This window comes from Gymnogyps californianus, chromosome 19 (genome assembly GCF_018139145.2).
Source record: "Gymnogyps californianus isolate 813 chromosome 19, ASM1813914v2, whole genome shotgun sequence".
Taxonomy (NCBI): domain Eukaryota; kingdom Metazoa; phylum Chordata; class Aves; order Accipitriformes; family Cathartidae; genus Gymnogyps; species Gymnogyps californianus.
Window position 1 is genome coordinate 391,493 of NC_059489.1, and position 25,326 is coordinate 416,818.

General features: G+C 58.1%; 4 protein-coding genes across 7 annotated transcripts; 2 read left to right on the forward strand and 2 right to left on the reverse strand.

Annotated features, from left to right (window-relative positions):
• The first annotated feature begins 109 nt into the window (after positions 1-109).
• Positions 110-11,903, forward strand: PCYT2 (phosphate cytidylyltransferase 2, ethanolamine). 4 transcript variants are annotated; one of them, XM_050908494.1, is made up of 13 exons: positions 110-204; positions 805-893; positions 1,681-1,842; positions 3,713-3,779; positions 4,277-4,361; positions 5,423-5,467; positions 6,833-6,971; positions 7,626-7,708; positions 8,331-8,408; positions 8,961-9,026; positions 9,288-9,353; positions 9,841-9,929; positions 10,623-11,903. In XM_050908494.1, the coding sequence occupies exons 1-13, from the start codon at positions 110-112 to the stop codon at positions 10,711-10,713; spliced, it is 1,155 nt and encodes a 384-aa protein (XP_050764451.1). In that variant the 3' UTR covers positions 10,714-11,903. The 4 variants fall into 4 exon arrangements, with proteins under 4 accessions (XP_050764451.1, XP_050764452.1, XP_050764455.1 ...); XM_050908495.1 differs by lacking the exon at positions 9,288-9,353; XM_050908498.1 differs by lacking the exon at positions 1,681-1,842.
• Positions 11,904-16,245: 4,342 nt separating this feature from the next.
• On the reverse strand, positions 16,246-16,906 carry NPB (neuropeptide B). The gene is made up of 2 exons (XM_050908622.1): positions 16,667-16,906; positions 16,246-16,413 (listed from the first exon to the last, which is right to left on the reverse strand). The coding sequence occupies exons 1-2, from the start codon at positions 16,904-16,906 to the stop codon at positions 16,285-16,287; spliced, it is 369 nt and encodes a 122-aa protein (XP_050764579.1). The 3' UTR covers positions 16,246-16,284.
• A 412-nt stretch (positions 16,907-17,318) lies between these two features.
• Positions 17,319-17,690, reverse strand: ANAPC11 (anaphase promoting complex subunit 11). The gene is made up of 2 exons (XM_050908558.1): positions 17,582-17,690; positions 17,319-17,491 (listed from the first exon to the last, which is right to left on the reverse strand). Exons 1-2 carry the CDS (start codon positions 17,688-17,690, stop codon positions 17,346-17,348), a joined length of 255 nt encoding a protein of 84 aa, XP_050764515.1. The 3' UTR covers positions 17,319-17,345.
• Positions 17,691-17,872: 182 nt separating this feature from the next.
• Positions 17,873-22,912, forward strand: ALYREF (Aly/REF export factor). The gene is made up of 6 exons (XM_050908421.1): positions 17,873-18,123; positions 18,371-18,502; positions 20,989-21,136; positions 21,239-21,302; positions 21,475-21,655; positions 22,632-22,912. Exons 1-6 carry the CDS (start codon positions 17,890-17,892, stop codon positions 22,644-22,646), a joined length of 774 nt encoding a protein of 257 aa, XP_050764378.1. The 5' UTR covers positions 17,873-17,889; the 3' UTR covers positions 22,647-22,912.
• Positions 22,913-25,326: the final 2,414 nt, after the last annotated feature.

Below are 25,326 nucleotides of genomic sequence, written 5' to 3' on the forward strand. Positions count from 1 at the left end.
GGGACGCGCCCCAAGATGGCGGCGGGGGCGGGCGCGGGGCGGGGCGGGCGGCGGCCCCGCTCGCTCGGCTGCGGGCGGGCGGGCGGCGCCGCCGGTGAACAGCGCGGCCATGCTGCGCAACGGGGCGGCGGCGGCGGGCGGCGGCGGCCCCGGGGCGGGCGGCGCGGCGACGCGGCGGCCCGTGCGCGTCTGGTGCGACGGATGGTGAGTGTGGCGGGCGGGCGGGCCGGCGCGGCGCCCGCAGAAATAAACCGTGTTGGCTGCGCTGCTGCCTCCGGCTCCTCTCTGACCGCGGCGCGGCTGGGCTCGGCGGCGGGCCGGGCCCCGGGGCTGGTCCCTCCCCGCGGAGCTGCCGCGTAGCGCCGGTGCCTGCGGCAGCAGGACGTGACCGCTCCGGAGCCGGGAGCGCCCTCGGGCTCCGCCGCCCCGCGGGCCTCGGCGGAGCCGCCGGGCCGGGCTGGGCCGTGCCACCCGTGCCCCTGTTCGCCCGCGCTGCCGGCGGGGCCGTCCCGAGCGCCCGGGGCTGCGGCCGGCACCTCCCGGGCCGGCGGCGGGGACGGCGGTGCCGCCCGGCCCCGGCCGGCAGCCGGCTCTCCGGCCGCGGCTGGGGCGGGCTTATGGCAGCGTGATGGAGCGCTGCCGCCTGCCCCCGGTGAACTAGCTGTAAACGCGGCAGTGCTGCGTAGTAGCGGATAACAGAGAGACTTTAAACCTTTGAGCCCGTGGGGAAGGTCACCTCCTGCAGCTTCCCAGCAAAGTGCATCCTCGTGTCCCCAGTCTGAACCGGGACCGTTGTCTTTCTAGCTATGACATGGTGCACTATGGCCACTCGAACCAGCTGCGCCAGGCTCGGGCCATGGGAGATTATCTGATTGTTGGAGTCCACACAGATGGTAAGAGGTTTTCTCAGCTTTTCACCTCATGCTGCCTCTAGAATCGCCCAGCAACGTTAACCCCAAGAGAACGGAGATAGCCTGATGCAGAGCAGGCTTCTTCCTGCATCTCCTCAGGGAGCAGCAGCCTCCAAAAGAAAAGTATCTTCCCTGGGTAAGGGAGTGGAGTCACCTCTTTCACGCTTTCCAGAGTGAGGGTTAGGTACTGCAGAGCTTGCAGGCTTCGTTTGAGGGGTGATCTGTATTCTGCGCTGTAAAAACAGTTGAACCAGTTGAAAATCAGTCTGGTTTTGCTGGTGCAAACTGCAGAACTGATATTCCAAAACAAATTACTGTGTGGAGAAAATTCATTTCAAGCCCATCTGAAAGTTAAGTGCTGAGAACTAGTCCTTGCGTGTGAAGATGGATTTTAAATTGGTTTATGTATGCATAGTTTCTAGCATGAACCAAGCGTAGCATGAAGCTATTGCTTAAAAGGGGATTTTCCCCTCGGGGGCTGCCAGGAGGCCCAGGTGGTCCCCCCAGTAGGAGCTGTCTGGGTACAGGGAGGCACTGACGCCTTTTGCCTTCTGAGTGAATCCCAGGGCCCTCGTTACGCACTTAGGAAATGCAACTGAATTAAAATCCTTTCTGAGCTAGCTCGGCCCTCCTTCTCTACCACAAACCAATTTCAAGCTGAGTTTAGGCCCACAGTGAAGTTCACTTACCCATGAAATGAGTGAGACTCCTGTAGGTCTTCGTAGCTGCAGTACATGCTTCTAACTGGGTTTTTCTGTTTCTCGCCCAGAGGAGATTGCCAAGCACAAGGGCCCCCCTGTCTTTACACAGGAGGAGAGGTACAAAATGGTGCAAGCCATCAAGTGGGTGGATGAGATTGCTCCAGGAGCTCCCTATGTCACCACACTGGAAACCCTGGACAAATATAACTGTGACTTCTGCGTGCACGGTGGTGAGTGGTATTCTGAGGCGATAGTTGTATTAACACAGGCCCTCCGGGGCTTGATGCTGAGGAATGTTCTGGCCAGCGCTGGCCATCAGCGGGTACAGAGGTCTGCCTTACCACCCTGCGCTGGGCGGTATGGCTGCTTCTGTTCCGGTATTCTGGAGAAATACGTCTGTGTGCTAGGCACCCTACGAGTGGCCAGATCCCTTGGTTTTAAGCAGCTCTTTCACTTACAAAGGTGAAACGCGTTGTCTGACAATTATCCTGAGGCTGCCCGTGGCACCAGCAGAAATTTGTACGTAGGAGAAAGTAATTTACAAAACTTAAACGTGAAAAACGCTGTTAAAAAGGTAAGTGTGCAGAAATACAATCATGTTTATATCTATTTATCCTGGGATGAGATCAGATCTGAAAAGCTGCTCTCTCTTCATCCAGCTGATAAGCTGTTCAAGGGCTTAGCTGACTGTGTGGTCAGAGACCTGGTTCTTATTATGAACACTTTTCAGTTTACAGTCACTGAAGAGAACCGGTGTTGAGGAAACATTCTTGCTTTTGTACTCTGTCCCTTCCTGGGACTGCTTGTCATGTTCATTCAGCCTCAGCACCTCCTCCCTACCCCTCTGAAGGTGTTTCGTTAGTTTAATCAGGAGTAGTCTTTGCACTCATTTCACGTATCCTTCCTCATCTGATCCCAGCCACCTGCTATCGATAAGCCAAGTATTTCATTAAATGTAAATAAATCGTTAGTCTTCTATAAGATAGATACGTTTTTTCACGTGGACAGGGTGATTATCAAATTCCTTGTTAACTTAATTGCCTGCCCTGAATGTGTTCGGGCTACGTGACCCCTTATGAGACTTGGTGAGGGATTATGGCAACAGAGAAGCACTCGTGGCCTTTGCTCCAGTTGCCCTGCGTTTATCCCCTCTGCCAAATCATTCAGTACTTCTACCTGAACAATACCCTTGCACGCTGCAGTTTTGCTGGGTTATGTTTATAAAAAAGATAAGTTTTGAAATAGCCGAGCTTAACTGGGAAGGTGACAGACAGCAAACCTGCTGTTTCTGCCTCTCTCCTGGCACGCAGAGCTGTGCTTGCCGTGTGTTCTCTTCTGTCCCTGTGCCCTGAGGTGAGGGTGTGGGGTTTTAGAACAACTCCTCTGCTTCCCTGAGTGTGCGACCTGACCCTGAGAGAGAGCGAGCGCTCGTGAACTGCCAGCGCCCGCACTGTAAACTGGCTGTTTTGCCAAATGAAAGCCAGCTTAGGTTTTTGCTTGTGAAGATTTTATACTATCACTAAAAGTAGGCGAGAGGTGGTTTTGTAGAGTGAGTTGGGAACCATGCCAAAGATGAACCGGAGTTAACTCTGTAGAAGGGTAGCGTGATGCCGCTATAGAAGCGCCATCACTGAGGGGAAGAACTGGCTGTTGGAGGACTGTTTAATTGACTGAAAAAGTTGTACTGTGAACCAACGGCTAAAACCAGTCCTAGAGAAGTTAAGGTGCTTTTTAACACTGAGACTGATGGTAGCTTTTTATTGTCATTCAGACAATAATTCAGTCCTGCCTGCTGCTGGATTCACTGCAAGGGCAACCAGCTCAGATTTTACAGACTATCTAAAAAACAGTGGACCAAATGGCTAATGGTGTTTAGCATCCAGGAATATGCTTGTCTCCGCAGATAGGGTAGTCTTGCAAACCCCTGGCATTTCCATGGGATGCAGGATGTATCCCCCATGTATGCACAGGGATTCGGATTGCAGGAGTTCTAGTCTGGCGTGTGTGCTGGACCTGTTCAGCTGCTGCTGCTGCCATTCTAAAACAGCTTTTGTGCAGGAAGGCTTGGGGCGCGGTTCTGAGGCTTTTCTCTCTCTGCAGATGACATCACCTTAACGATAGATGGCAAGGATACCTATGAGGAAGTGAAGACCGCGGGGCGATACAGGTAACCTGTTGCTGCTTACCTTCTTATCCTGTTTCGGGCAGAGTTTCTGGGAGTTCGTGCCCTGAAGGGAAGTCAGATGAAACACAGCTATCTTCAGGTCACGCTTAATTTTGCTGTAACGTGTGTCAGAGCTTCAGTTGCTCCCACCATTTTGGCTTCTGGGAAGTGTTGCAGACTAGCAACTGGCTGGCGGGGCCTTCCTGATCCTGGCAGATGCTAGTTCTGGTCTTGAAGCCTCACTGGGAGTTGGCTCTGTTGGGAAGTCTGTGCAAGGTAAGTTTTCCTCCCGTGAGCAGTTGCTGTGGTGTGAAGAAGATGCAGAGGCTCAGCAAATGAATGCTATAGTTCATATCAAGAGCAGTTAGAAGGAAGACTTTCTCAGGACGGCCCCTGGTTTGGATTTATCAGGTGTCACAGGTGTTCCTGGGGTAATGGTGGAAAAGAAAGAGGCATATGCTCTGTGGCTTCTGCTTTATCCTTTGCTTGTCTCCCTGCAGGGAATGCAAACGCACCCAAGGTGTGTCCACTACTGACCTCGTTGGCCGCATGCTGCTCATGACTAAGGCTCACCACAGCAACATAGTGAGTCAGAGGGCTTTGGGTGGGAGTTTGGAGTCCAGGGCATATGCCAGCTCTTTCCTTTTGCTGTCCCAAATGGCAGTAGAGCTCCTGGGTCTGGCTCCTAGGTGCATGGAGAACTGGCAAGCTATATCAGTGGCAGCAAACCAACCTGCTTATGTTTGCTTCAGTCTGTCTGAGATCGCAGTGTGATCTCAGCCAATGCTGCTTTGGAAAGGTGTGGAGGGATAAAAGCTTCGATCCCTCGTGATTGGCGCGGGCTTCAGGAACATTATGGGAACTACAGGCTAGCCTGTGGCTTCTCCGAGTGTGAAACCACATAGTGCAGCCACATTGATCTATCAGCCCAGTGCTGCCAGAACTGGAAAGTCCTCTTCCTTCCCACTGAGCTGCATGCTTCTACCTTCTGCTGTCTCTAGTCTTATCAGACCTTTCTTGAGTCTCCTCAGCTCACTACCTGATAGATAGCTAACCTAACCAAAGGAAAATAAAGGAAGTAGTTTTATGTTGGTTAATGAGTTGCGTTGACTTGGTAAACAAGCAATCCAGTGAATGGAATCACCTAGATAACAGCAGAGACAAGACAAGGGACCCAGAATTCCAGGGTAGAGGGAGATCTTTTAGTGTGCTGAGCTGTTAGATTGGCTTAGCCGTAATATGTAAGTTCACACCAAGATCTGGCACAGTGCTGCTAGCTGTCTGCAGAGATCTGAGCCCATCTCTAGTGGAGTGTCTTTGGAAGAAGGAGGGATGCTGTGCTGTTAGGGACTTGCGTAGTTGAGGGAGGACATAGGTGTGCAACGCTATGAGGTCTGCAGGTTGGGCAAGAACCTCCGTCACTGTGTGGTGCCAGGCTGGGATCAGATAAGGACACGTTTCATGTGACTCATGCTGGGACACGACTCTGGTTTAGGTATTAACTAGTTTGTCAGCATTCCGTGCCAGGGATCAATGGTGTGCAGTCTGAGCCTGGACTTCCCAGCACTTCTGCCACGCACAAGCATACTCTTGGTTGGATGAGCTATGTGAGTGCTTAAACATTTTGACTCTTTATCTCCCTTCAGGATGAGGACCTAGACTATCGGAAGCACACTGACAACTTTGGGAAGGTAATGTGAGTTCTGGTCGTGGACGTCTGGTTGTTGTCCTGTCTGAGAAGGATTCCAAATGTGCTTTCTGGCCTGTGTTGCAGGCTTGTTTTTTGCCCCACATTTAGCAGTAACCTCAGTAAATGTCTGCTGCCCCCATAAAGTAGCTACCGTAGTCAGTGAAATAGGCAGGTGTGGCCGCACAGGGCCAGCGAGTGAACTGTCCTTCAGCGGTGCCGTAGAGCTGCTGCACCCATGGAGCCTTTGCTGTTTTTCTGGCTTGCTTGTAAATTCTTTATCGCTGCTTCCTTTGGGACCCAAGTGCCTGCAGCTCCAGCTTAGGGACAGCCTCTGTGGATGCTCGTTTTAGTGCTCATGTTTTTAAAGGTGTTGCATTAGGTCTGGGAAGCGTTTGTGTAGCAGGCACGTAGCTAGCATGCTGTACTGCAGAATTCACATGCCTGGTCTTCAAGCAGCAGAGCAGTCCTCCGTGGGTTCCCTGCCGTTGTGTCCGGCTCACGTCTTGGGCTACCTCTAAAAAGCCATCAGCTCCTTTTTTTCCCCTGGGTGTTGGATTGTCCTTGATTAATGAGCACCTGGACCTACAGCTTGAGTAAATCTCTCTTACTCACAGGGGTTTGCTGACCAGGCTGAATCATCCTCTTTGTTCCCCACCGTGCTGGGTTTTTTGAGCAGGCTTTACGGGGCCTGTTGCTCCAGCATGGCTGTTTCCTGGTGCTTGGATCTGGGGAGAATATCTGGGCACCAGGTACCCTGCATGACCCCGTCAGCTGAGCCCCCCTTCTGCATGCCGCCGGCTGTATGGCTTGCCCTGGTCTCGTCTTTGTTCTTTCAAGTCTTGTGGAGCAGCTGGCTTTCGGGGAGCGGAGCGGGTGACTCGGTGGCTGTTTCCAGAACTGCCACATGGTGGGGATAAAGCTGTGTCTTTGCTTTCACCAGCGCTGGGATCTGGCCCTTGCTGGAGCTGTGGGTGATCCCCTCCCAGCTTGGCATGCCATCGGCCAGGTGAATGGGTAGGCTGCCTTAAGGCTTGAGAAGAGCGTAGGTAGGTTGTGTGTTGTCTCCCTTAGTAAGCCTTGCCTCTCCTGGAAATCCGAGACTGCCCTGTTGCCTTCCTCCCTCCTGAGCTTTCTTCTCGGTGTCTCCTTAGCTGGCTGTTGAGGGGAAGATTTAGACTGTGTTTGACAGAGCAAAAAGGGCTTTTGTGAGATTGCATAAATATTTCATTCCGGAAATGTAGAACGTCCAGGCTGCTAAGAGTTGTGATACTTGCTAGCAAACTGCCTGCAGCTGCATTCTGTGTGTTGTCCAAACCCCCTCCTGCAGCCTGAAAAGGAAACGTGTATGTGGTGTGTGTTTTCCCAGGGGCCAAAAGGTCACAGTCCCTGGACTGGTGTCTCGCAGTTCCTACAGACATCTCAGAAGATCATCCAGTTTGCATCAGGGAAGGAACCACAGCCAGGAGACACTATCATCTACGTGGCTGGAGCCTTCGACCTGTTCCGTATCCTTGATTATGTTTTGTCAAGAAAGTAGGTTGGTCTCTGTTTGATGTTTTCATGTTTTGAGGCAGTAGACTAGGATATTTGCCTCTTCTTTTTTTTTTTTTTTTTTCCCCTCCTTCTTTTCTTTTCTGTAGGTGTGCATGTGAGGGAGGAGGCAGGAGTTCTTACTGACACTGTCTTAGTCACAGGACACTGAGAAAGGAGCTATAGCTCCTCTCTAGAGAGATTTGTGGCTGTTGGAGGATTTCAGGAGGACAGCTGGATACTCTCCATGCTCTAGTCATCACACTCCAGTCCCTCTTGAGGACTGGCTGTCATAGACCAAGTGACTGCACAGGGCGTCTGGAGCAGACCCCTCATCCCTGGGACAGGCTGTGAGGCTTTGTGCCAGAACACCCGAAACAGGTAGAGATTCTGGACAGAGGCAAAGTTGAGTCCATGTGAGGTGGAGCTGAAAAGGTGTCTGGCTGTTGCCCAGAACCTGTGGAGCCTGAGGAGGAAGGAGGCAACTGTTCTTAGGACATAGGCAACGAGTAATGCAAAAATAACATCCTTGGGATTCCTGTCTCCCACTGTGCTTTTTCAGTGTATGTGTTACTGTCTTCCTTTCCCTGTTTTCCATGTTAGCTTCAGTTCCTTAAACAGGTCTACAGATATTGGGCATGTGGATTTCCTGGAGAAGGTTCACCAGCTGGCAGAGAAGCCGTACATCATTGCTGGGCTGCACTTTGATCAGGTCTGTATATAACGTTGTCCAAAGACAGAGCAGCTTGGCCTCTGTTCTTTCTGAAACAAGCAGGCTGTGCTCTGGGAGACAGGAAGGGGATATATTGGCCAATACAGGTGTCGTGGTTTGACCCCAGCCAACAATTGTAATGAAAAGGTATATAACAAAGAGAGAGAGAAATGAAACCCAAGAAAAGACAAGTGATGCACAATGCAGTTGCTCACCACCCGCTGACTGATGCCCCAGCAGCGATCTGCCCCTCATGGTCAACTCCCCCCAGTTTATATACTGGGCATGATGTTCCATGCTATGGAACACCCCTTTGGCTAGTTCAGGTCAGCTCCCTGGCCATGCTCCCTCCCAGCTCCTTGCACACCTGCTTGCTGGCAGAGCATGGGAAACTGAAAAATCCTTGGCTTAGGATAAGCGCTACTTAGCAACAGCTAAACCATCAGTGTGTTATCGACAGTATTCTCACACTAAATCCAAAACACACTGTACCAGCTACTAAGAAAAATTAACTCTATCCCAGCCGAAAACCAGGGCAACAGGATTTTCATGTTGGGAGAAAGTGAGAGGGAAAGGGGGTTGCTTTGTCTCTCTTCTAATTGTGCCTGGTGCTTTGCCTTAGGAAGTAAATCGCTACAAAGGGAAGAACTATCCCATCATGAACATCCATGAGAGAACACTCAGTGTCTTGGCCTGTAGGGTAAGTGCCTGTCGGGTAGGTGCCTCTGCACTGTTGCAGAAATTGCCTGGAGCTGGGTGGTGTTCATCTGTAGCCAGCAATCTTGCATGAGTTCTTTGGTGTGCACTGAGAAGGCAAAGACAAGACTGATCACTTTAGGCTGCCAGAGGTGCTGGTGTGCTCTCAGGAGGAATCACTAGGCTCCTCTGTCGTCCTCGCTAACCTGAGCTATTGAACTCGTCCACCTCTGTTCCACTGGCAGTGAAAAGGCAGGATGCCTTGCAGAGTGCTGCTCTGCTCTATGCAAAGACAGCCGTGTTCTTGTAGAAAACTCTGCTCCTGCAGCAGGGGAGAAGATTCCTAGTGGAACAAAAAGATGCTGTGTGACAAGCAGTGGCTGCTAAACCCACTTTCCTGTTCCCTTATTTGAGTTCCTAATTCTATAACCAGATGACCTGCTCAAATCTGTTTAGGAAGCAGGCCGGCCTCTGGTTTTGGTTTGTTGGTGTTTTGTTTGTTTGTTTGTTTGTTTGTTTGTTTTAAATCTGACTTCTTACCTGGTTTCTTTTCTAGTATGTCTCGGAAGTGGTGATAGGAGCCCCCTACGCTGTCACTGCTGATCTGCTGGATCACTTCAGGGTGAGAGTCTTTGCACATAGATGGACATGAAGATGTTGGTGTGTGATGTGCTTAGGGAGCTAAAGTGGGGCAGGACAACACAGGGGTATAGAAGAGAGACGGTCCTGCTCAGCAGGATTACAGGGAGCTCCAGATGCACTGCCAAGCCTGGGGCAGGAGGGGTGGCTTTGCTGATCTCCAGGCTATGCTGCAGTGAGTGTGGTGGCAGGAAAGTCCCTGTCATCTTTTGGATCTTGTCAGCGACTTTGTGTCCTTCTCCAGGTAACACTTGTGTGTCATGGGATGACTGAGGTGGTGCCAGACAAGGATGGTTCTGATCCGTACGAGGTAAGCTGCTAGCTGCTGTTGTCTGTGCTTTGTCAGCATTTGATAGATACGGTATGGCCTTGTTCTTATTTCTGAGCTGAGAATTTGTATTGCAGAGGATGCTACCCAAGCAGGTCCTTGGCAGGTGATGCTGTTTTTCATCCACCCCTGAGGGTAGCTACTTGGAGCAGAGCCTGTAAATTATTCACAACAGCTCCATTCTGTAGTCACTGTTTTGTTTTGCCTGTTTCTGATGCTTTCATGTCAGAGTGAGAAATCCTGTAGTCTTTGCTCTTTGCCAGTCCTGGGCAGCCTTGCTCAGCTCCCATATACATGAAGCTTTGCTTTCAGCAGTTATTTATTCTGCCTCCTAGGAGTTCATTCTGTGTCGTGCCTGGCTGGGTGCCCATAGGACCTGCCATGACTTCTGCTCAGCTTTCACTACTGAGCTGTAAACCCAGAGGTCCTGCGTGTTTTTCACAGCTGAGTCTGCTGTGTTTGTTCACAGGAACCGAAGAGACGCAGCATTTTCCAGCTGGTGGACAGTGGCAGCAATCTCACCACGGACTTAATTGTGCAAAGAATCATCAAGAACAGGTTGGCTTACTTCATCTCCCAGTTCTGTCGCATACTGTTCCGTCCAGCTTGTCTGAGGACTAATTAATGGGATCAAACAGGAAGAGAAGGGGTTATCTAAAGGCACAGAGTCAGTGAACTGGTCCTTCGTCTTCCATAGCTCGGGTAGGCTGCTTGAATGTGGATGTACTGGACTGTACAGGAAAAGGAACAGCTAAACTCTAGTATGTAAGAATGTGCTTCACAGCACATTTTATTATTTTTCCTCCTCCTCTATTAATGATAAAATTTCCTTGCTGCTTTCTTGGGGAAAGAAGCATGTTGCTGCTTTCAGAGCTTTGCTCTTTTAGGCCTGAGCCCTTCACCTTCAGTGACCTTGGCTCAGGTCAGTGGTACATTTGATTTTGGTATTACGGCACTAAGTGGTCTGTCCCAGGACAGACCAAGCATGGAATAGCAGCGTCTTCCGCAGAGGGAGAAATAAGTAGTGTTTGACCAGTGTGGGAGCCTAGGACTTCGGACTGATGGTAACAGTTGTGGGAAGCTCTGGGTGCTGGCTCTCGAAGAGGAGTCTGGGGCTTACTGGTGAGGTTTCTGAAGCACTCTCAGAACAAAGCAGCGTAGGAGAAGGCAGTGCTCCCCTGCTCCACGTGCTTTTAGTCCACTAGAGAGATGGATGGATGAGAATCTCATGGCATTTTGTGGTTGATGCAGGCTGGAGTTTGAAGCTAGGAACCAGAAGAAGGAAGCAAAAGAGCTGGCTGTGTTGGAGGCCATGAAGAGACTGGAAGAGGAGAAGCACTAGGCCAGCAGAGAGCTGATGCGTGGGTCGCAGAGCGCCGCAGCCGCAGCCTCTTGAGGAGCAGACAGCTCTTCGAGAGGGGACCCCTGCGCGGGGACACCGCTGCCAGCATGCAGGATGTGCTGTCCTACCCTCTTCTGTCCTAGCTCCTCCTGCACTAATTATGCAGACATAATGAGTAGGGATCCTGCTGCCTAGTTTTTCCTCCGTTAATCAGCCCCCATCCCCTTTCCCAGGAGGAGATTTGACAAAAGGAAAAAAAAAACTGGTTTTAATTATAACTAATGTTTTAACATGTTGATGTGCTTTTACCTTCTGCCATTTCTGGCTTTTAGTAGGAGGGAAATGGAGCAGCCGCCCAGGCCCCCTCTGCCCCTCCAGGTTCAGCTGTCCTGACTGGAGTCTGGGTTCCAGAGCAGCCCTTCGGGTGGTGGTGGTGGGGGCTGCTGGACAGACTGGCGAGAACGGCGTCCGCCGGGGAAAGGACACGGCACCCGCAGTTCCTCCTGCGACGCTGGGCCGTCAGTGTGCCGGCTGCTGGAGGTGCCAGCAGGCCCTGTGCTCTGGGGTTGGCCGTGCTGCCTCTTCTCAGCCGCTGCCTCTGCACAGATACCAGACCCCAAGCTACTTTGGGTTTAGTTGGATAAAGCCTCTCTCCGCTGTGGCTGGTGCCAGCACATCGTTTGCTGCCCCAGTAACAGGCAGCGGCGCGGCGGCTACCGAGAGGGGCACGTGGCTGGTGGCACAGGGACCCTCGTTCTGCGGTTTCCCTGGCGGGTTGAGGCGTTTCTCTGAGGCCTGGGAACCCTGGGGGCTTTTGCCAAAGGCTCTTCCTGTCACAAAGCAGCAGGACCCGGTGCTGCGTGTCGACCGTGCTCAGAGCCCTGCTTGCCGCTGCCGCCGGAGTCCACCTTGTGCCTGAGGGGTTACCTACGGGAGGGACCTTGTCAGCTGGAATCTCACGGCTGTGGTCTGAGGGCTGACACGCAGCGTGCGTGCCCCTGCGGGGAGGTGCAGGGCCTGAGGAGGACGGGTGCTGGGCTGAGTCCCTTTCTGCCTCTTACATTCCAGGGTGCTGTGGCGGGTGTCCTGGGCCGCTCCCTGCACTGTGCCGGATGGTCCTTCCACGCCGGTTCTGTTGTCCTCTCTGTTGTAAACTTTTGTTGCTGATCATTAATAAAATGTTGAAGAGTTGTGTGTTGGTCTCTTTGGGGCTCGAGGCCAGGTAGCAGAAAGGGGCCAGGCCCCTGGCTGCAGACTCTCTTCTGCAGCAGCTTTTCCCCGGAGCTCTGACGGGAGCCGGGGAGAGGCCGCTGTGGCCGGAGAACGAGCTCGTTGCCCTTGGGCAGCCCAGCCTGAGCTCTGGGGCACGTTGGGTTTGTTCTGGCGCAGGGGTTAGGGATCACTCTGGCTAGAAGCCATTTGCTCTCCTGTAGGAGGAAATTCTTGCTGAATTCACTAGAAAATTGAACTAGCCCGCATGAGGGGGTCTTTGCTTTGCTGTGTTCTGGGGTGTTATGCTTTCTGGACTCTAAAATTGCAGCAGAATTTGCACTGGAAAGGTGAGTGTCTCAGCAGTTCGGTGGGCATGTAGCCATGGCGGGTATGGAGGGAGGAGGTAACCTGAATTCTTCTGCTGATGGCTTGGTGTGTCGCGATGCCAAAGCAGCGTCTGTGAGCAGCCGCAGTGGGTCCGTCCTGCTGCCTGGAGGGGCTGCAGTGGGGACAGATCAGCCGTGGAGCTCGGGGTCTCACAGCTGCGTAGTTGCTAATCCCAGAGTCTGTGTTCGCATATTGGCGGCATTTCAGTAATGAATGTGTCATCTGTGACAAGAGCCAAGATGCCCACCTGTGTGGGAATGCTCCCCGCTGAGCACCGGGCAGGGGGAGGGACTGGAGAACTCGGAGCTCCTGTCCTCTCCTGATGTAGCTGGAGCCCCTCGGGTGCCTGCAGCAGGAACAGCAGTCCCATGTCTGCGCAGCGTTGAGCACGGGTGATGCCGTGAGTGTGTCCGCTCATCCTGGGCTCCTCCCAGCTGTCCCTTGCAGCCCCAAGGCCGCTGCTGAGACCCAGACGCTCCGGCTCAGGAGGGATGCAGGAGGGCAAGGAAGGGCCGGCCGGTCCTCGCAGCTCCCAGCCTTGGTCGCTGCGCTCTGCATCATACTCTGGGCTCTCCCTTCCCCAGGGTGCCGGTGCTCTGCAAAAGGGCTCTTCTCCAGCAGCAGGGCCATGCTCTGCGGGGAGTTCTGCAGCTGGAGGAGAGGAAAGGGCAGCCCTGGGGGGTGCAGGAGTGATCCCAAACTTCTGCTGCCCTTTTTGTCGAGAAGGAAGATGCTTCCTCTCTAGGAAGGTAATGCCTGTCTTGCCTGGCAGGATGGTGGCTGTGGTGAAAAGCCTGTTGCTGTCACCCCTGCCTGGCTGGAGACACCCCAGGGGCTGAGGAACAGACACCTCCCTCCCAGCGGGTCCAGGTAAGCCCTTGCTGCTGCTGCTGCTCGTCCGCTGCCGTGTAGAGGCTGCTCTGCTGCAGCCCTCCAGCCAGGAGCAGGGCTTTTCCCTCCCTGACCAGAGGCAAGAGCTGCTGCTGCTGTTGGGCAGGTCGGGGATTCGCCCCTGCCTGAACCGGCCGTTCCGCGGGCTGCGCCAGCTGCCTCGTGCTGCGGGCTCTGCCCCGGTTCAGCTGCACCCCAGCGGAAAACAGGGGTGAGGTCCTCACCGGCTGGCCGGGGGTCTCGGCTGCCCTGAGGGTCTGTGAGATCCGGCTGAGCCCTGTCCTTGTCCCGGCCGCAGTCAGGGTGTGGGAGCGGGCTGAGGAGCGGGGTGAGTCCTGGCCCGGAGGAAAGTGGCTCAGGCCAGCGCTTTGCCCACTGTGGGGTGCAGGCAGAGCAGCCGTCGGGCACTGGGCACAGGGGACATGCGTGCTGGGACCCCATCGTGCTGGGGCAGAGCTGGTGCTCCGCTCCCGTCTGCGTGGCAGCCCCCAGCTGCCCTGCTGGAGCCCTGCTGCTTCGGTGTACTTCAGCTCTGCCGCCTGGAGCTGGCAAAGTTGCTCCTCGCCCCCGAAGCGGCCATGACTCTGAGCTGTCGGCCCCTTCCCGGGATCCGCTGGCTGCTGAGCACACAAATAACCCCTCTGCAGTGTGCGGCCCCCTCCCACAGAGACCACTGAAGAGTTTGTCATTAAAAACAAACAACTCAGCCTCGGTGACACATCTACCCCAGGCTGAGCATTTGCATGTAAATGAGCTGCCTCTGGGACCCAAACAGGTACTGTTGTGATTAAAAAATGACAAAAGTACTTTATTTCTGCTCTCACCGTGCACAGGTGCTTGCCAGCCGGTATAACTTATTTGCGTGGAAATGTCAGCTTCGCTTGCCTAGCTGGAGCACAGTGGAGCTGCTGTTCCTTGGGGCCTCTGAGAGCTGTTTCTGAGTTTACTCTGAAAACTTTTACATATGATGTTCCTTCCTCCAAGTGCCTCTGGGCCCTTCTTCTAAGCTTCTGTTTACTGACAACCTGTGAGTCCCAGGGGCAAAAATGAGCGTTGAGTTAAAATAGGGGGGAAAAAAAAATGGTATGAATTTCAAGCTTGTGACTTTGTTTTCTGTGTTTTTGTCTCCACCCCCCCAGCACAGATGAAGACTCTGGTTCCTGCACCCATCCCAAGGAGGCCCCCTCCCTTTCGATGCAGACTGCAGTGAGTGCCCAGTGTTTCTCTAATGGGAACTAATTTGCTGGGAACAGTTGCAGCACACGCCTTCAATCTTCTAAGAGCAGCCATGACCCTGCTGAGGGGAGCTGGCAGCTTCAGCCCAGACCCCGCCACGGTGCAGGGCCCCCAGAGCAGAGCTGGGGCTGGGGCTCATCCCCAGGGCCCTGTTAGCCATTCACGGAAAGGGGCGATGGGGTGAGTGGACCCCAATGCCCAGTGGGTCACCGTAAGCTGCCACCGCCCTGGCCAAAGCCCGGACCAAGCTCCTTGCCGTGTGTTGGTCCCGCTGCGCAGGGAGGGCTGGGGCTCTGCAGCCCCTTCCCACGCGTGGCGGCTCCAGGCAGGAGCTCAGCGCCGGGACCGTGGCTGGTGCCGAGCCAGCGTATTACCACCGCGGGCAGGAGGAGGGCTGCACCCGGGACACCCGCGTGGCAATGCCGCTGCTGCTGCGGCTGCCCGGCCAGTCCTGAGCTGCCGGAGCACTTGCGGTGCCCGTGGGATTTCACAGACGGGGCTGAGCTTCGCAGCAGGCGCTGGCACCCTGCGGCAGCTCCAGCGGGTGCTTATGGCGCTGTGCTGACCCCCGCCGTAGCGGGGACCACCAGCAGCCGCCAGCTGGGCTGTGCTGTGCCCTGGGGTAGGCGAGGGCCTCGCCAAGGCCCGTGTGGCGCGGTGCGGTGCGTCATGGTGCGTCAGGACCGTGGTGGGGCTGGGCTGCGGCCAGGGGCACTTGGCGGGGGGGGGGGGGGGCGCTCCTTTCATAAAGAGCGCGGTGTCCGCCGGGGGCGAGCACCTCTTGCCGGGTGAGGCAACCCTCACAGGGATGGGGACTGCGACTGGGCTGGGTGCTGCGCTCCGGGCCTCGCCCCTGGGGCGGACGTGGCCCCCCAGATGCCTGGCAGGGGGTGCCTTTGCCAGGAAGCAGCTGGTGTTGAGGGGCTGCTGCCACCCTGCTCTTGTCACCGAGCCCATGTCCTGCTGTGGGAGCACGGCCTGGGTGCCCCGGTACCAGGCGGGGGCTGCGCCTGGGCCTCCTGCAGCGCAGGGGGTCAGCGGGGCCCTTCCCGGCCGGGGCGACGCAGGGACGGGAGCATGCCGCCTGCGGTCATTCACCACCCAGCAAAGCCCCATCGGTTCCTGCTGCTCCCCGCAGCTCAGCCTGGCTCCCCACACCGTGCCCTGCAGCCACCGCGGGCGTCAGGCTGGCCCTTGGGGCTGCCGCCGGGGCGGCAGTCTGCCGGTCATCATCAGCGAGTGATTTTTTTCCGTCGGGTGTTTGAGCAGCCTCGGGGGCGGGGGGGAACGGCCGCTCAGGGGCCCGGGGGCAGCGAGGCCGGAGCCACGCCGGTGCTGTCGTGGGTCCCCGTGGCTTGGTGGAGCCCAGAGGTCGAGTTGAAGCGGGCAGCAGGCGGTGGGTGCTCAGTCAGCTGACCAGGACCCACGCCGTGGCGCCCACGAGGAGGCAGGGGATGGGGCTGCCCGTCTCCCCGGGGACCCAGGGGTCCGCACACGGCTGCGGGCTGGGACCAAGCTCAGCTCCAGCCGCCGGTCCTGCTGCCCCCCACACACTCGCTGCCTTCTCGCCCGGAGCCCTGAGCGCAATGTCCTGCCCCTGCCCAGGGCACAGCCCGTCCCTGGCTTCGTTCGGCCCGGCCTAGGGCAGCCCCCGGCCCCAGACACGGCCCTGCAGGGCTCGGGGAGCCGGGGGAGCTGCAGGGAGCAGGGGGGCTCAGCAGCCCTGAGCTCCCCAGACCCGGGTGGGCTCCCCCCACCCCACAGCACCTCCCTCCCCTGCAAGGACAGACGCGATGGAGCCAGCCCAAGCACGTTTATTGTCACCACAGAGCCACCGGTGCTGGCTCAGGCGTCCGCACACTCCACGGGGTCCAAGGACACGGTCACGTCCGCCTTGCACTGGAGAGCACCGGGGGCTCCAGGCAGCACCCGGCAGCTCCATGGCTCGGGGGCCACATCCGTCACGCACAGCGCCTGCAGGGGAGACCATCAACGGGGACAAGGGTCCCCGGGCAACATGGCACTGGCTGCCACTGGCGGGGGGAGCCGGGGTGCCCCCACTGTGCCCCAGCACCCGGCAGGTGGAGGACCCCGCTCCTGCTGCTCAGAGCGCCGCAGGGGCAGGGGGGGCCCCGGTCCCCATGGCTGGGAGCCCGGTCCCAGCACAAACCGTGCCCAGTCTCCCGTGGGGAGCAGCCCCAGCGCCCACCGTGCCCCCGGTACTCACCGCGGCGTGGAGCTCCGCAGGCAGGCGGGCCGAGCCAGGCAGCAGCACACCGGGGCCGGGCTCAGCGGTGCCGTCGGTGTCGGAGCGGCGGGCGTGGGGCAAGCGGCGGAGGCCGGAGAGCAGCCCCGAGGCTCTGCCCACCGAGTAGTGGCGGGGCCCGGCCGCCTGCTTGTACCAGGGCTCGGCGGGGCGGCAGAGGCAGAGCAGCAGCGCCAGCCCCAGCCACCGGGCAGCGCGCATGGTGCCGGCGGGACCGCAGCGCTCCGGGACGCCGCCGCCGCCGCCTTTATAGCCCGGCGGGGGCCCGCCTCGCCCGCCCCCGCCCCCCGGCCCGCCCTCCCGGGGCGGCGGAGCCCGCGGGGAAGGAGGTGCTCGCCGGCGGCCCCGCAGCCGTCCCCGGGTCGCCGAGGGGCCCTGCCCGCCGGGGCCGGGTAAGGCTCGGGGCGCGTCCCGACACCGACCCTCCCGCGCCCGGCAGAGCCGCTTTGCGCCCCCCCAGGCAGGTCCCGCGGCGCTGCCCCCCCCCCTCCCCGAGCACCGAAGGACACCGGACACCGGAGGAGCGAGTGGCGGCCGCGCGTTTATTGAGGGCGGCCCGGCCGGGAGCGGGGCAGGGCGGGGGGGGGAGCGGCCCCGGCCCCCCCTCCCCGCCGGCCGGTGTAACGGCGGAGCCCGGCCGTCACTCCTTGAACTTCCACTCCTGCCGGCACATGGGGCAGTGCTGCTGGACCTGCTGCGAGTTCAGCCACTTGAGGATGCAGTGCATGTGGAAGCAGTGCGAGCACTGCCCCCACACCAGTGGGCAGTCGTCGCCGGGCACCTTGCCTGCGGCACGGACAGGCCGTCAGGCCCGGCCCGGGGGGGAGGAGGGGGCTGCAGCCCCGGGGCCGCCCCGCCCCGCCCCGCCGCACTCACAGTCGGGGCAGCAGCCGTTGAAGGCCATCCGGCAGATCCCGCAGTTCTCGTCGTTGGCCACCCACAGCCAGGAGGCGACGCCATGCCAGCTCCGCACCCGCACCCGCATCGCCCGCGCCGCCGCCGCCGCCGCCGCCGCCAGCCCCGCCCCGCGCCGCCCCGCCGGAAGTCCCGCCCCGCCTCGCCCCACAAGGCCCCGCGCACAAGCGCGCGCGGCCGCCGCGCCTTCGCCGCCGGCTCCGCCTCTTCCGCTTCCGGCGTCGGCGCAGCGCGGCCGGAAGTGCAGGCCCCGGAGCGGAGCCGCCATCATGGCCGACAAGATGGACATGTCCCTGGACGATATCATTAAGCTCAACCGGAGCCAGCGGGGGGCCGGCCGAGGCGGCGGCCGGGGAGGCCGGGGCCGGGGCGGCGCCACCCGCGGGGGCGGGCCCGGCCGGGGCGGCGTGGGAGCCGGGCGAGCGGGAGGCGGCGGCCCCGTGCGGAACAGGCCGGTGATGGCCCGGGGCGGCGGCAGGAACCGGCCCGCGCCCTACAGCCGGGTATGGAGCGCGGCGGGGGCGGGCGGGGAGCGCGGCCGCCCGCGGAGCTCGGCGGCGCCGCGGGGTCCGGGCCCGGGCCTTCGGCGCGGCGCGGCGGGCGGAGGCGGCGGGATGGGACGGCGGGGCGGAGGGCGGGCCCGCCGGGCGGCCCTTTGTCCGCTCCCGGCCGGGCGGGCGGCGCGGCCGGCGGCGGCCTGTGGCCGGCGGTGCCCCGGCGGCGGTCAGCGAGGTCCCGGTCTCGTTGCAGCCGAAGCAGCTCCCCGAGAAGTGGCAGCACGACCTGTTCGACAGCGGCTTCGGGGCGGGGGCCGGCGTGGAGACCGGCGGGAAGCTGCTCGTCTCGAACCTGGACTTCGGCGTCTCGGATGCGGACATCCAGGTAGGGGGCTCGGGAGCGGCCCCGCTGGGTGCGCGGGGGGCGTTCGCAGGGGGTTTAATTCATAGCGTCGGGGTCGGGCGCGCGGGCGCCCGCGGGAGCTCTGCACGTCCTGCCGCCTTCCGTGCCCGGGACGGAGGATCTCCGAGCGAATTAGCTCTGCGTTGGTGCCGGGGTTTGTGCCGCGAGCGTCTGTCCTGCAGCGGTTCTGGTGATCCCAAGGGGGCTGCAATTTGGAAAAGCCGCCGTCTTCTGCAGAGCGGTAGCTGATCGCGTTGTAAGTGACTCTGCCGCAGCGCCCGTGTGGGAAAATGCTGCTGTTGGGCTGGGTCCAGCTGTGGCTAGAGAATTTAGTGTAAACTGTGTAAACTCTTAAGGTCTGTGTAACCGCAGAAATTCCATACCAGCACTGCGCGTACATCTGCGTGCTCTGTTTTTGTGGGACCTGTTTGCGCAGCTTTGTTAAAGCCGCGTTCTGCTGAGCGTCGAGGCGTTCCTACGGACGCATCCATCGGTGTAACTGGGAAGACTTATTGGTGAGGGTGAGCACGCTCCCCTACGCCGCAGCGTCTGTGGTACCTGGTGTGTTAAGTCTTCTCGCTGGGTTACCTGTTGGGGTTGTGTCCCTTGTTTCAGCCGTGCCTTGGGTGAGAACCTGCTGGATGCTCTCAGTCGGGCGTACGGTGCGATCCGCCTCTGTGGCTGCGTGGGTTGGCAGGGTTGAGGTGTGGTGCTCCCGCCCGGCTGTGAGGGCACGGTCACGAGTGGGCGGTGAGTTGTGCAGAAATAAACCTTTGCAAATACCAGGTGTGTCCCCAGCGGGGGCTCTGCCGGCTCGGTCACGCTGCAAAGCGCCTCCTTTTGAATTGGCTTCTGGTCCTTGCGTCCTCACCAGGGACGAACAGACAACTACTTCTATGCTTTCTTCATCGGTTAATTCATTCCAGTTACTCCACGTGCCGATCTGGCCGTGCCTGGGGAATTGGAAGTGAGCTTTTTCAGGTCACCTAGTTACTGGGTAATGCGCTTGAAACCACCTCTTTCCCTCATGTAAGTTCAGATTTGGTTTAAATAAATTTCTTGTTTGCTGTAGTCAGGCCCCGATGTGTAAAACGTGGCTCCGTGAAGTCACCTCAGTTTAACCAGGTCCTGCGCTTTGTGTGGCAGCTGAGATTCGCTTTTTCCGCCGCTGGCTTGGGCTGAGGTGCGGACGAACTTCCACCTATGGTTTATTTAGCAGCAAAGCTGACTTAATGCCTTTGCACCTATTTGTTACTACCCATCCCGTAATTTAGCGCTGCCTCAGATGTGGTGATTGCTTTCTTTATTTCTATGCTAATGGCATCATTAGCGTGGTACAGCGCAGCTCGGGCGGTGTATTGGCTGGAAGGAACCTCAAACGCGCGTCGCTCTCGGAGGAGCTGCGCGGCATCGCTCCCCGAGCATTCACCGCTGCTCGGGAGGAACCCGTGTCCTCTGCAGTGCAAAGGGAAGGTGGCTCTGGAGAAGTGGCTGGGCACCGCCTCGCCTGTGGCGCGCTCTGTTCCACAAAGCTTCTATCGAGTGCCGTGTAACGTTCACCCCTGATGAATGAGTACAAGGGAGGAGCTGGCCTGCAGCCCTGCCTGAAGTGCTGCTTGCTTAGGAAGTGGAAGAACGTGCGTAGTGCTCCGTCAGGTGCTTGGGCAGTAACTCACAGAGGCAGCTGCGTGGCGGTCAGGCTTTGCAGCAGATCCTGTAGAAGGTGGCCCGTCCCTTTGGGCACCTGGCAGCTCTGGCGTAGATGCTGAGCTTTTGAGGCACGGGGTATAGCAGAAACTCGCAAAGGTGAGGTGTCCTTGTTGACCTCCTAAGTGTAGCACCTGTGAAACAAAATTGGTGGCTCCGTGGCTGCCTCTTCGTTTCCATCCTTCGTGCCAGTGAATTACATACTTCAGTAGAAGGCTTTTCCTAATCTCAGTTTTTGGGGTATATTCCTACTGGGCTGTGTTTTTAAATTGCACCTGGCCTAGTAAAGATTTAAGGGAAGATAAAACCCAAAAGTCCAGCACAGTGAAACTGTGATCATCTCATGAATCCCTGCGCTCATGCAGATCGTTCTTCCTCTATGAAATGGATTAGGGCCTGGATTATTCCTAAATAATCACCCCATTGACTCAGCCTCAACAAAAAGACCCGCGGTTTGCCTGGGAAAAGAAACGGGTTGGCATCCCTTGGGTCTGCTGCGCTGGCTGTAAATGTGCACCCTGCAAGTGGTGAATATGAAGTCCTGCTTGGTTTTGCCACCTGTGGCAACTTTCTGAAATCCTTCTGATGGGCTTGTGCTCCCCTCTTTCATCGGTGCTTTCTCTGAGTTGTCAATGATGTTTTGAAAAGTGCCTGCGGTTGCTGAGAGCGGTTGTGTGTGGGCAACTGCCAGCGCCGTCTCTTGGCTGTGCGGTCTTTGCAGCGCTGATGGACGTGTACGCTCTTCTCCCTCTCTTTCTCAGGAGCTCTTTGCAGAGTTTGGGACCTTGAAGAAGGCAGCCGTGCACTATGACAGATCTGGCCGCAGTCTAGGGACAGCGGACGTGCATTTCGAAAGGAAGGCAGACGCTCTGAAAGCGATGAAGCAGTACAACGGAGTCCCCTTGGACGGTGAGTCTGCCTGGCCATCTCTGCAGTGTATTTTGCTGGCCAGCTGGAGCAGCCCGCGCGCCGGTGTCCCGCACGCAGGCTCACGGGCTGCTCTTCCTCCAGGGCGCCCCATGAACATTCAGCTGGTCACGTCACAGATCGACACACAGAGGAGACCAGCGCAGAGGTGAGATGCCGTACGGCCGCGGCAGTCGCTGTGCCCGGTCGGCGCGGGGCGGGAACGTGCCTGGCCCCTCTCTGTGTAGGAAGCATGGATCCGTCTCCCGTTTGGCAAACTTCTGCGTGCCTGTTTGGGTTAACCGGAATGCACTAAAACAGTTGCTCTTTAAAAATCGCAGTGTAAACAGAGGTGGCATGACCAGAAACCGCGGTGGTTCAGGAGGATTTGGTGGTGGAGGAGGCAACAGGCGAGGTACTCGTGGCGGGAACAGAGGGAGAGGCAGAGGAGCTGGAAGAACTTCCAAACAGCAGCTCTCCGCAGAAGAACTAGATGCACAGCTGGATGCTTACAATGCCAGGGTAAGTGCTGCTTGGGCGCTGTCCACAGGTTCCCCGCGGCATCTCGTTCTGGGAAACATTGGCAGCCCAGAGCCGGCAGGAAAGAGAAAGCGTTTTCCAGGTCATTGGCCTAAAGCAGTCTCCCTCTAAAGCCCAGCAGTGCCTTGGTCCGGTAGTTGGCTTTACTTTCCAGAACGCTTTGTCAACTGCTGTTACTGATAGCCGAGAAACGGCCCCTTTTCCAGCTCCCCAGCTCGCTGGGGCCGGTGTGGGGCAGGCTCTGCTGCAGCTGGAACAGCTGCGGTGAACAGTGGCTGCGTAACAGAACCCACAGAGATAATGGGCTGGAGAGACGGAAAGCAAAAAGAAAAAAAAAACATGCGAAATAACGACACGGGATGCTGACGGAGGAAAGGTCGGTGATGCTGATGGCGGATACGAGTCCGTAACGCACGGAGCCACGCGCGTTGTTTGCTGCCTTCAGAGCTAGCTCACGTCTCCGTGCCGCAGCCGGGTTAAAGTCTCGGTAGAGAACAGAGGTCACGTGTGTACGCGGTGACGGCAGTCAGTGTTGTAGGAATGGGGGTAAAATGGAGGCGAGAGCACGGAAGAAGTGGGATGAGCAGAATTCCAGAAAAAATTGCCCTGGGAACACCTGGTGTTTTAGAACAGTCTTCTCTGGCGCTGGGGATGTGTAAATAGCGCTATTTTGCAAAGACTCGGCTGGGGGAGGGGGAGCGCAGCGGAGCGGCTCGCAGTTGTGCCTGGCTATGCTGTGGTGGGCCAGCTGCACCCGGCCACTGCCGGACGCTCCCGGGCCAGCACCCAAACGGGCCGGGGCTCGAACCCGCGCGTCCCCGTCCGGCAGCGCCGGGGAGTTGCGGTGGTTGGCCGGGGCTGGACTGCCTCCGGAGGGGCGGGCGGGGTGCCGTGGGGTGCTGCAGGGGTGCCGTGGGGTGCCGTGGTGCGCGGTGACGGCTCCTCTCCTCTCTTCCAGATGGACACCAGCTAAAGCGGCGGGCGGCGGGCGCAGGGAAGGACTCCGATCTCGCTCCACGCTCCCCGGCGGGGGCTGCGGCTGTGGCTACTAATACCGAGGATGGGATTTGTTTTACTTTTACGTTCTGGGATAGGTTTTAAACTCCTGTAAAGGTTTTTTTTAATTCTGAAGCAGACCTGTTTTGTACCGAGTTATTTTTGGGATAAATTTTACTGGTTGCCTGTTGGGCCGAGGTGGCTTTTTCACCTTTGCCGTAATAAAATAGAACCGTGTCTAGAGCTGTGGACGCCTGCCCGCCGTGCCCCGCCCCGCCCCGCCCCGCCCGGCCCGCGCGCGCCTTCCCGCGCCCCGCCCCACCCCGCGGCGCTCTACCCCTCCGCCCCGACTCTATCGTCCATCCCGCCATCGCGCGCGTATCCCCTGGGCCAATCAGCGCGCCGGGCCGCGGCCGGAAGTGAGGCACCGGGCTCAGCCTTGTATAACGGGAAGTGACGGGCGTGTCCCGGAAGTGCGGGGGTGCGCGGGCGGCTGGGCGGATCCCGGCGGCGTTGTCACCGCAGCGCGGAGAGCGAGCAGGGCCGGTAGGGCGGGCGGGGGAGCGGCGGGGACCGGGCCGCGGCGGCGGGCGGCTCCTGGGGGGCGGTGAGGCCCGGGGGGGGTGTGGGTGGGTGTTCCGGTCGCGGGGCCGCGCCTCCGCCCCGCTGGGGCCTGGCCGGGCCGGGCGCCCCGCGCCCCGCTGGCTCCGGGCCGCGGGAAGGGCCGGGGCGCGGCCGAGGTGCGGGAGCGGGGTCCCGGGTGCCCTTGCACGACCTTCTAAGGGCCGGGGAAAGCCGCTGTCCCCGGCGGGGGGCCGTTCCGGAGCGGAGCGGAGCTCTCGGGGCAGGAGGCCCGCGGTCAGGGCGAAGCACGGACGGTTCGGGTCGGCTCGTGCTCCCCGGGGGAGCCGGGGCTGCTCCGAGCCCTCCCCTCGGGTTCCGCCCGTTGCCTGGGCTGCGGGGGCGGTGAAAAGGAACGCTGGGCCCTCTTCGCTTTCCAGGGCGCTGGGAGGTGCAAGCGCTCTCGTTTGTCAAACAGATTTTCCGTAAATGGTTTCGACTTACGAAATGAGGAACTTGGAAGCAATTTCCTCAGGGTAGATTTCCTTCCGTGTTAGAGTAATTAAAGAGCTCGCTCTGTCCCCCTTAATGCTGTCGGCAGGGCACGCGTTAAAGCAGCGGGCGCAACGTGCATAAAGACTGTAGTTTGGCTCCTGCAGGAGGTATCCGTTCGCCTCCTTCCTTTACAGCCCTGCCGGAAGGATGGCATGTCTTCCCTGGCTCCGTAGGCTCTTTGCAACAAGTCTGAAAGTCGTAACTTCCTTTTCTTAAGACAGGAAGAACTCCCAGTCACGCTGAGCGGCTAAATTGTTGCCTTAAGCGTTTTGGGTCTAGTCCAGAGTGCTTTGTTGCTCTGGTTGTCCAAACGTTCTTCCAGTGCGGGTATTCTTGTCCCGTAACTGCTGAGCAGAGATAGTTCTGTTGTAGTGTTCCACTGTGGGGATGAGTGGTGATGTGTACGGACGGGTCGTGCTCTTGGCGGTGTCCGTGGCTGCAGCGCTGGGGTCACCGCACAGACGGCGGTTACAGCCAGACTGCAGCCCGTTTACCCATGTAACTTGTTTGCATCCTGGGTGTAGGACTGCGAGAGTCTTTTAAACTTCTGAAGTTGTGAGCGTATGGAACTGTCTGCTCGTGCCTTTGGTTTTGCTCTTGACAGTTAACGCCTTGTAGGTGAACTGCAGCCCAGGGTTATGTCACGAGCAAAAAAAAAAAAAAACAATCAAAAATACTGCATCTCCAAACTGCCGAGCCCCTGAAAGGCAGCGGGCTGTTTCCAGAGTCTTTCATCCCCAGAGCTGTGAGCCAGTGGCGGGGATCAGGCGAGATGAGAGTTCTCTGGGATGCTCTTACAAAGCGGCCGGTGCAGTCGGCATTATCTGGACGTCCCCTTGCCTCCAAATTCCTGGGTGGTGTCAGAGGGCAGCACTCGGCCTTGGGAAGTGCCAGTGAGTCACCAGTTCCTCCTTTGCTGCTGATGTGCCCCCCCTCCCCTGCCGCTGCCCTGGGAACCGTCCGAGCCCGGTTTATTTCTGATCCAGCCTCCCGAGCCGCTGTTGTACATGTGGAGCAGCAGCGCAGCTTGAGCCGGTTTAAGCAGTTCTGGCTCCCTGTCCTAACAGCATAGTAGCGTTTGTAGCTGCATAGTGAACCGGATCAGCAAACCGATCTGGATGGAAAATAGCCCTGCAGAAACGGTTATTAACTGGATCAAATTCCAACCGAGTTTGCTGTGTGGCTGCACAAGCTTTCCCTTGCGCCACGGGGAAGAAGGAAGGGTGGGGACTGCTCAAATTGGCACGGCTGTCTGTCGACGGCTGCGCTCTGTCCTGACGGACGTCCGAAGCCAATTAGCTCATCTGAAGAGGCTCTGACTAATTTTGGTTTCACTAGTGCTGTGGGATCTTGATCCCGGGATATGAAGAAGTCGCTGTTTACCGCTGTCTGCCTGAAAACAAACAGGGTTATGTTCCTAGCAGTTTTTCTGTCTGGCAGAAGGTGGGGCTCTTGCATTCACTGCTGCTAGCTCCTTGGTCCTGCATGAAAAATGCTGAGAGAATCCAGGAGAAACTGCTGACTTGAGGAAGCTGTGAAGG